This window comes from Oryzias latipes, chromosome 11 (assembly GCF_002234675.1).
Source record: "Oryzias latipes chromosome 11, ASM223467v1".
NCBI classification, from domain to species: Eukaryota; Metazoa; Chordata; class Actinopteri; order Beloniformes; family Adrianichthyidae; genus Oryzias; species Oryzias latipes.
Genome location: NC_019869.2, coordinates 2,509,613 through 2,519,883, shown reverse-complemented (window position 1 = coordinate 2,519,883; position 10,271 = coordinate 2,509,613). Strand labels below are relative to the sequence as shown.

General features: G+C 44.8%; 1 protein-coding gene and 1 long non-coding RNA gene across 3 annotated transcripts; one reads left to right on the top strand and one right to left on the bottom strand.

The window, feature by feature from the left end:
• Positions 1–897: 897 nt before the first annotated feature.
• LOC111948221 lies at positions 898–2,635 on the top strand. Its single transcript, XM_023960209.1, has 2 exons — positions 898–1,977; positions 2,612–2,635. Exons 1-2 carry the CDS (start codon positions 898–900, stop codon positions 2,633–2,635), a joined length of 1,104 nt encoding a protein of 367 aa, XP_023815977.1.
• A 38-nt stretch (positions 2,636–2,673) lies between these two features.
• Positions 2,674–4,067, bottom strand: LOC111948175. 2 transcript variants are annotated; one of them, XR_002874113.1, is made up of 5 exons: positions 3,533–4,067; positions 3,305–3,414; positions 3,084–3,201; positions 2,906–2,998; positions 2,674–2,717 (listed from the first exon to the last, which is right to left on the bottom strand). It is a non-coding gene; the product is annotated as an uncharacterized LOC111948175 (long non-coding RNA). The 2 variants fall into 2 exon arrangements; XR_002874114.1 differs by having other exon boundaries at positions 2,674–2,700.
• Between the last annotated feature and the right edge of the window lie 6,204 nt (positions 4,068–10,271).

Genomic DNA, 10,271 nt, shown 5'->3' with positions numbered 1-10,271 from the left:
TCCAAATTCTCCTCTCAGACTCTCCAACTTCTCCACTCAGACTCCCACACTGACAGCTGTATCTGGTTCTCTTTTATGTGGTAAGCCCCTCCTCCTGGGCGTTGCTCTCCATCAGTCCAAAGAGAAAATAGGGACAAGTGTTTACATTGTTCAAGAACATAAACATACAGGAATAAACAGTTTCATTCAACTAAACATTCTGTGTCGTGTACAGAAAAATAACAATAATCATCAATAAAAATAAATACAAACAATGACCGATGCGTCACATGACCCAGGGTGTCCATGACCACTTCCGGGTTACCGGGTTACTTCCGGGTAAACAAACCAACGTTAATGTTGGCGTCGTGTGTGCTTCGTGTTAATGTATGCATGGGGATGGTGAGTCGGCAACCTAGTGTGCACCCAGGGCTACCTGCAGAGGGATAGGGACGGAATGAAAAGGGTAAGCTGATGTAAATGACGTGTTACCGGGTCCGAGCGTGCGCGTCTATGCGCACGTGTGTATGTGTGCGAGCGTGTGTGCATGCGTATGCGCCTGCAGCGGCAGCTGACGGTTCTACACCGTCACATCATCCCCCTCCTCTGGGAGATTGGCGATGTGCGGCAATCTGGACAGGAAATCTGCCACTATGTTTTGTTTTCCGGGACAGTGACGTACGTTAAATTTGTACGGCTGAAGCGCCAGATAACAGCGCGTAAGCCGGTTGTGGTGGTCCTTCATGGTATTTATCCATGTCAGGGCCCTGTGGTCTGTCTCAAGGTCGAATTCTCTGCCAAGTAAGTAGTACCTCAAGCTATCCAACGCCCACTTAATGGCAAGTCCATTCTTAAGATCCTGGTGCCTCTGGTGGTTCTCCAGGCCTGACCAAAGGCCCAGAAGGTGACTTGGCGGCTATGATGAGAGACTTCCTCCGTGGACAGCAGCAGCGGGAGGACAGATTCATCGCTGCCCTCCAAGGTTTGGAAGCCTCTTTTTCCAGGGCAGAGCACCATTCTGGTCGGCGGCGTAACATCAGTCCCAAAGCCGCTGGACCAAGCTCAGCTGCAGTGAGTAGCCCAAGGTTGGATCTGCCAACACCAGCTGCAACGTCCCGTCGACGGCATCCAGTGGCACAGGAGGACTCCAGCTGGTCAGATCAACCACAGAGCAGAGTCAGTTTACAGCCACCTGATTGGAGACCTTACATGGAGCCAAAGGTCCCTCCATATCAGACAGGTGAGGACATTGAAAATTACCTGCTACGTTTTGAACGGATTGCCAGGACGTGGAGATGGCCAGAGACTGAGTGGGCATGTCGCCTGGTGCCACTGCTGTCCGGAAAGGCGTTGGAGGCCTACACAGCAATGGACGAGCAGCAAGCCCACATCTACAAGGACCTGAAAGACGCACTCCTGGTAAAATTTGACATCTCGCCAGAGACTTACCGTCAGCAGTTCCGGTCTACTGTGGTGCCATCTGGGGAGAATCCGACTGAGACATACCACCGCCTGAAGGGCCTCTACCGTCACTGGATCCGCCCAGAGCAACACAGCAAGGAGCAGATCGGGGAGATCGTCATCCTGGAGCAGCTGCTGCGTGTGCTTCCAGCTGACGTGAGGACGTGGGTGAAGGAGCACAACCCGGAGGATGGCCTCACCGCTGCCCGGCTTGCGCTGCAGTATCTCAACGCTCGACGAGGAGCGTCTGCACGGCCGTCGGGTGGGGATCAGCGTCTTCCCATTTCAACCGCTCCACTGAGACCTGCACGGAGAGACTTCCATCAGGCAACGCAAGGTACCAACCCAGCACCTAACCAGCGAGCGGCGGGTAAGGACCTTGTGTGTTTCTATTGCCAGCAGATTGGTCACAAAGCCTCCGTATGTCCAATCCGCAAGACTAAATTCACAGGTGCTTGCTACGCACCCAGGCCAGAGACTGTCACAGGAGCAGGGCCTGTGCACATGGACAAAGACACTTTCCAGCCACTTAAACAGGTGACTGTGAACGGACAGCAGGTTACTGCTATGTTGGACACGGGCAGTTTTTTTTCTCTGGTCAAACAGAGTTTAATCCCTTTTGGTGGACTTGATTATAGCAGGCAAACAAGTGTTGTGTGTGTTCATGGCGACCAACATTTGTACCCAAAAGCGGATGTAACAGTGACCATAAATGAACAATCCTATCTTTTGACTGTCGGGGTGGTAGAGAACCTACCTGTTGATTTAATTTTGGGGTGTGATTTACCTATGTTGGGGGACTTATTAAATGAGGCTACTGAAACAGCTAAAGCTAATGATGAGCTAGCTGTTACTGTCTCAGCACCTGTGCTAACTAGAGCTCAGGCTAAAGCGGGAATGCAAAGTCTTCCACGTTTGGATGACGATTTCTTTGATGGAGGCAAAGAAATGCCCAGGAAATCCCGTCGTCAAAGACGGTTTGAGAAAAAACTTAAGTTGCTGGATCCTGAGATCACAACAACAGCAGAAACATTTGACATACCAGCTGACATTTCGGCTTTGCAGAAAGAAGACCAAACTTTAAAACCATTGTTTGCCAAGGTGACCACAGAGAGTGACAAATGTTTGGGAAATGTGCGGTTTATTGTTGCTGATGATGTTCTGTATGCAGCTGAAGGTGAACACCTACGGTTAGTTCTTCCAACCACCTGCAGGCCACTCGTCATGCAATTGGCGCACACACTCCCATGGGCGGGTCACCTGGGTCGTCACAAAACCTATCTGCGGGTTAGTTCACGTTTTTTCTGGCCATCAATGTACACTGACATTCAGACGTACTGTGCAACATGTCCTACCTGCCAGAAAACTGCAATAACACACAAGTCTGACAGAGCATTACTACACCCACTTCCTATAATTTCCACTCCATTCAGGAGAATAGCCATGGACATTGTTGGACCTTTACCTAAGAGCAGTAGCGGTCACGAATACATCCTGGTGGTCTGTGATTATGCTACACGGTTCCCAGAAGCTTTTCCCCTGCGCACCATTACAGCTCCTGCAGTCATGAGAGCGTTAATTCAGTTTTTCTCCAGAGTAGGAATACCGGATGAAATTCTGACAGACCAAGGAACCAACTTCACCTCTCGGTTGATGAAACTGTTCCAACAGCAGCTTGGCATCACTGCCATCAAGGCGACACCGTACCACCCACAGACCAATGGCTTGGTGGAACGTTTCAACCAGACCCTGAAGAGGATGCTGCAGAAGTTCGTGAGTGACACAGGGAAGGACTGGGATCGTTGGCTACCATTCCTGTTGTTTGCTTATAGGGAAGTCCCACAAGCTTCAACAGGCTTTTCACCATTCGAACTCCTCTATGGCTGGGATGTCCAAGGCCCACTGGATCTCCTCAAGAAGAGCTGGGAGGCCAAATCCACAAAGACCTCAGAAAGGGGTGTGATCCAGTTTGTCCTGGAGATGAGAGAACGGTTGGCAAAGTACAGGGAAGAGGCAGAAGTCAACCAACGAGAGGCCCAAAGGAGTCGGAAGACGTGGTACGACCAGCAGGCCCGTCACCGTGAACTCCTACCAGGTCAGAAGGTTCTGCTACTTCTTCCCTCTTGTACCAGCAAACTACTGGCAAAGTGGCAAGGGCCATACACCATTCTCCGCAGGATGGGACCTGTCACCTATGAGGTGCACCATCCTGACAAAAAGAAAGAAAAGCAGACATACCACGTGAATCTACTTAAAGAGTGGAAGGAAGGTGCTAACCATCCAACAGAGAAGTCTTTGCTAGTCAGGGCTGTGAAGACTGAGGAAGACTTGGACTCTGATCTGGGAGCACTGACTCACTCAACCCCTCCGTCTCTGTCACATTTACCTCCGGAACAGACTACACAGATAATGGACTTATTTCGTGAAACGCCATCTCTTTTTTCTGCACAGCCAGGAAGAACTACACTCATTAGCCATTCCATACGGCTCAAAGATGGACGACCAATCCGGCAACGGCCTTATCGGGTACCACAGAAGTTGGTGGGAAGGCTGAACGATGAGGTGAGGAAGATGCTGGAGCTAGGTGTCATCGAGCCGTCCAACTCAGAGTGGAGCAGTCCGGTGGTGATCGTGTCATTTACATCAGCTCACCAGGGTAAGCTGATGTAAATGACGTGTTACCGGGTCCGAGCGTGCGCGTCTATGCGCACGTGTGTATGTGTGCGAGCGTGTGTGCATGCGTGTGCGCCTGCAGCGGCAGCTGACGGTTCTACACCGTCACAGGTTGTAATTCCAGTTCTGATCCAGGACTTCTGGTTCTGGACGTTGATGACAGCAAAACATGAGGCATCATGACCAACCCCCCCCCCCCCCCCACACACACACACACACACACACTCATAAAAGTGAAGATTTCTTCGTATCTGTTGAAGGCCATGTGATTGTTCATTTAAGTACAAATCAATAATAAATAGACTTCTACTGTCTTTCAGGCATCAACAAAACTTTTTTGGGATGAAATAAAACAGCTGAAAAATAAGATTCAAGGTGGGAAAAGACTGAAAACTAATGGATGATATCAGTTTGTTTGGATCATGTTTACCTTTGAACTGAACTTGAAAGTTTTAGCAGAAAATACAGATGAAACCAGAAAGTAAACCCTGCAGTAGCTTTGTAAATCACTCCTTTGAAGGGCGGTGTCCTGAAGAATGGAGGAGATTTGGATGCAGCTGCTACTATAAATCTACTGAGAGGAAATATTGGGCTGACAGCAGGAGTTTCTGTCAGGATAAAGGATCTGATTTGGTGGTGGTAGACAGCAAAGCGGAACAGGTGGGTGTGTTCACACTAGTTCCTTCCAGCTTCTTGTGTTTTGGATTCTCCACCTGTATGTGTGCTGCTGTTGTCTGAATGCTGATGGATTCCAGCTGAAATTCTCTTCAACAACTCAGATTTCATGTTTGTCTTTCAGCAACATTTCAAAGAAATGTTGTGATGGAACACAGAAACTCTTTTCTTCTGTCTTCAATTCCAAGTGAACGACCCTGGGAGTGTTTCAGGCAGGCAACTCAAGCAGTGCGTTTACGTGCTTACTCCTTCCTGCGGGCGGTTCACTCTATTCAACTCACCTGTTCTCCGTCCTACTTAAGTTCCAGGTGTGCGGTCCAATCCTCTTCTTCCTTTTCCGCGAGCTCTGTGTTCGTGACCGGTTCCCCATGCTAGCTGTTGGCTTTTTCAGCGTAATACGTCTTCCCGCCATTGTTTTTCGGACTCGATGGTCCCCCTTCGTCTGGGGTGAGCGTCCTGCAGTCTTCGGGTTGTCAGTGGCGCTCAATCGGGAGTTGTATGGGCCTTCTTGAATGCAGTGATCACCGGAATCCCTATGGTGAGCGTGCCATGCTTTACTCTTCCTGTGTTTTTCTGTGGTGAGGCTTTTCCGAGCTTGCGGCTCTTCCTGGTTCTCTGCTCAACTCTGTCATCGGTGACGTCACACCCCTAAGGACCCTGGAAATTGCAGTACTTTTACTTAAAAGTAATGATGCAGCCCTGGTTCGGTTTCTGCTGTGTGGCACTGCGTCGTCCGGATATGGTTTTGGGCATTGTGGGGTCTTTTCCATGGCTATGAAGGCTGGCGGTCCTCGTCTGGACGGGTTTCTCATGTTGGTTGAATTTGTTGTGGCTTTTGGTGTATTTCTCTGTTGCTGTGTTATTTAGGAGCCGGATGTGAATCGTGGCCACCATTCGATGTTGGCTTTGTTATGGCGGCTCTCTGTTTTGTTTGTTTTCTGTTAAAGCTGCGGTGTTCATTCGAAAGTTCAGCCAGCATTTGGATTGGTCCGTCGTTGGACCTGTCTCCCATCTGTGGACATTTTACTTGTCAATAGTTTCTTTTATGTGGCATATGTGGCTCCTTTTCTCATTTTATTTCGCTTGATCTAGAAACGGCGATCCTTGCGTCGTCACAACCGCATGCTCAACTGTCTGGTTCTGCTCCACACTTCCTCCCTTGGGGCCAGCTGGTGTGTGGACAGCCGCACCTCTCTGTGTTGCCCAGAGAGTCCAGCCTTAGCCTTCGGGGAACTGATATCTGCCACCCTTGTGAATGTGTCAGCTTTGTACGCGGCCCCGTCTTCTCAACCTAACAGATATTTTGTTATTTTCTCTCTCTGGTTGGTTTAGGGGTTTCTGGCTAGTTTGTGGGGGCTATGTGACGGGCTCTTTTCCAGGGCCCCGTTTTTGAGTCAGCCCCTAAGGGTGGTCACTCGGGACTATTCAGGTTTGATGCGACTTATATTAGACCTGTCGGCGCCTCGTGAAAGCATTGAATTTATGGATGTTACTTAAGCTTGTATCATAGTATGCCAGTAGCAGCATCGGATTTGTGGATGTAAAGCTTCGTGTTGTCTTACAGGTGTGGTTCATGGCGGTTTCAATTTATATTTCCCTGCAGCATCTTTGCAGACATTTGCTCCATGTTCAGTTTTCCTGGCCTTCTTTCTCTTCTATCTAGATAGTATGTTCGCTTTGTGACGCTGTACTTGAACGGGAGCGACCCTACGGTCAATGGTGCCGGGTCACACAAGTGTTCCATTAGATAGTGTGTTCCCTTCGTGGCGCTGTACTCGAACGGGAGCGACCCTACGGTCAATGGTGCCGGGTCACAAATAACAGTTCCATTAGATAGTGTGTTCCCTTCGTGGCGCTGTACTCGAACGGGAGCGACCCTACGGTCAATGGTGCCGGGTCACACAAGAGTTCCATTAGATAGTGTGTTCCCTTCGTGGCGCTGTACTCGAACGGGAGCGACCCTACGGTCAATGGTGCCGGGTCACAAATAACAGTTCCATTAGATAGTGTGTTTCCTTCGTGGCGCTGTACTCGAACGGGAGCGACCCTACGGTCAATGGTGCCGGGTCACACAAGAGTTCCATTAGATAGTGTGTTCCCTTCGTGGCGCTGTACTTGAACGGGAGCGGCCCTACAGTCAATGGTGCCGGGTCACACATAGCAGTCATACTTGTAAGTCTTTTGAATATGGAATGTCTCCGAAACACACTTCATCTGACTTAAACACACATAATGATGATCTTGACATTCACTTTCTCTTCAAACTCAAGCGTTAGGGGTATTTTAATACTCATAGTTTTCTATGGAGATCTTTGTTATTCTGCAGCTAAAATCTGGAACAGCCTCCTTTAAATCGTAAGACAGGCCTCTTATGTGTTCATGTTCAAATCTAGACTTAAAACATTTCTGTTTAGTGTGCATATGACTGAAAGGCACTATCTGCACTTTTCTTTCCTTTCCTTCCTTTATTTTTTAAATCAATTTTCTAATTTTTTCTTTTCTTTTAAAGTAAATTTTACGATGATTATTTCTATGATGTATTTTGATTTTAATGCATTTTTCTGTTTTGTGAAGCACCCTGAATTACTTTTTGTACGAATTGTTCTATAGAAATAAACTTGCCTTGTTTTATGTATCTGAACGGAGCCCTATGACAAGCTAAAATAAATATGGAATAAATCTCCTGCCATACCAAAATAAATATGGAATACATCTTTACTGCTAAACTGGGATTCAGTAGAAATGGACTGTTGGCCCTAAAGACAAAACAAGAAGCAAAAACTAAATGAACAGAAATCTGCATCAAAGGCAGATTTTGTTCCTCAGATTAACTTTCTCTCAGGGTTTAGGACAATTATCCAGAACAGATGAATCCTGAAGACCAGACATTTTTTACTGGACATTTAGTGTGAAAGGAAACCAAGATGGAGAGAATGTATTTAGAAAGAACATTTTCTTTTGTTCACTAGGATTTTCTTTCTACATTGGAACCGAATGCAGAATCCTGGATCGGTCTGTTTGCTGAATGGTCATCAAGGAAAGAGATACTTGAATGGAAATGGGTGGATGGATCACCACTGACAGAAACGTAAGGTTTTTTTTTCTTTTACAACGTTACTAAATTCATTCTTTATGACTGAGGCTGATTGTAAATGTGTGAAATCCTTAAAAAAATACAGAAAATGTTTGTAACATCATAATTTAGAGAAGTTTATTAACTGAATTTAGACCAGAGATAAACAGAATGTTTTTATCACAGGTTCAGGGATGACAGGATTTCAAAAGATCCAGACTACAATGACTATGCAGTGTCCTTAAATAATGACGGGAAATGGACACGACAGTACAAAACAAACTACAGAGACTGGATCTGTGAGAAATAAAATTTTGGATATTTTTGGTATTTATGCATTGATTTAACTGTTTAGTAATGTAACTACAAAAATGTATCTTTTTTATTTTTATTTCTTTTTGCTTACATCTACAAAATAGTGCTTAAAGGAAGGTTGTTTTTTAGTTCAATTTGAATTGTTCAGAGAAATAAAGTTGTCATCTATCAACATTTTCATCACATTTAAAATATCAGTTAAAAATGATTCAGATAAACAGGAAACTGTAATAAATGACATGAAAACGAGCTAACTTAGAGCAGCAGTTCAGACTCAGATTTGGTTTATTTCAGGGGTATCAAACATACGTTCTGCGGGCCTCGTGTGGCCCGCCAGGAGGTTTAGTCCAGCCCACACATGTAAAGTAAAAATAAAAGTTTGTTTAAAAAAGAAAGCACGTTTCTAGTCCATTCCTGTGGCGAGTTATGATTTTTTAAAGAAATAACCGAAATGCACAATTCTGCCACAAGGGGGAGCAAAGGAAAAGCAAAACAGGTGAAACAGCTCATCTCTGCAAGTGTCAAAAGCAAAACCTAACAGTTCTGCATCTGGGTAGGCCGGAGTTAAGTTCCCTGCGAGCCTCACCACTGTTACTTTTTTTTTATAAGAATGATCAGTAGTGATACTAATGACCAAAATGCTGTCAAAAAGAATAAAAAGTGGAGAGCTGAGCTTTCCAGGAAAAATGGACAGTTACATTTGTTCACGGAGTTGAAAGCAAAACCTGCATGCTTGGTATGTCATCAACAGGTGCTCAAAGAATACAACATTCAGCACCACCATGAGACTCACCATAAAGAAAAGTTTCACCATTTGGAGTTAAAAAAAGAGAAGATTTACCAACTATTAGCTGGTCGGACAAAATAACCATCTGCATTTACAGCAGCAATGACGTCAATGATGGAGCAGTGACACCTAGCTACCTAATTGCAAACAAGTTGGAGCAAACATACAAACCATTTTCAGATGGTGAACTTATTGAAAAAATGCTGAACGCTGCAGAAGTCTTGTGTCCCACAAAGCAGTCCACCTTTGCTAGCATGAGTCTGTCAAGGATTACGATTGCAGAAACAACATCTCTGAGGAGACTTGGACGCCAAATGAAGGCCAAAATGAAGGAATCCAGTCATTTACTGCATTGGCCTCTGTGAACAAATGTGTAATAATAAGTGATTGGGTACCATGTTGTTTGAGGCCTTTTTTCTAATTGAGTGAAAAAGCAAAAACAAAGCTGTTATTTTGCCTTTATGTTACTGGTCCGGCCCACTTGAGATCAGACGAGTTGAATGTGGCCCCCGGACCAAAATGTGTTTGACATCCCTGTTCTATTGCAAATACCAAACAGCTTCCACAAAGTCAACTGAAAGGTAACATTTGTAACATCTTTTCTGTATTTTCTCTTGATTTTGATGGAGTATTAAAATAATTAATGATGGAAAAGTGTCTTTTGTCTTAATATATTCCTGGTTCTGTTTTGGGTCTTTGTATTATTATTGAAAAATGTATTTAATTAATGAATTTTCTTTGATACAGCTGTTCATTTGTATTTATTTATATTTGTCAAAACTAACTATATTAGTTTTCAAAAATCAAATATATCAGAGGTAGCATGCATGTCCAATCAAAGTTAAAGTTAATTTTTTGCATGAAATTCTGCAAAAGTTTTAAGCCAAAAGAACAATTTTAACACTTAGATTGATGTAAAGCATTCTAGATTCATTGTCACACACAAATCATTTATTTAAGAAAAATAAAATAAACATTTAATGTTTTTTTTCCATATTTTCTCATGAATTTGTTTCATGGTTTATTTTGAGTATCCTGTGTATCTTCACTCTTTCTTCCTCCTTTCTGAGGCTAAATATTTCTGAAACTAACTGTAAATTGTGTGAGGCTGCATGAGTAATATGATTAAAATGGAACCAAAAGAGTGTACATGACAAAAAAAATGGTCGGATGTCGTCATGTGGGTTTGTTTCCAGGGGTATATTTACCTATATGTGTAATCATGTGTGTAAATAGGTATTCCCAACTCTACTTGAATTTCCTGCTCTCACCAAAAGACTAAAAAAAGTTGGAGTTTGACCCCCCCTA

What these genes read in the sequence shown, in the direction of transcription:
- LOC111948221 (XM_023960209.1), top strand. Translation starts at nt 898, where the DNA reads ATGATGAGAGACTTCCTCCGTGGACAGCAGCAGCGGGAGGACAGATTC. An exon ending in CTTTCCAGCCACTTAAACAG is followed by an intron (nt 1,978 to 2,611) that starts GTGACTGTGAAC and finishes TTCTGTATGCAG; the next exon opens with CTGAAGGTGAACACCTACGG.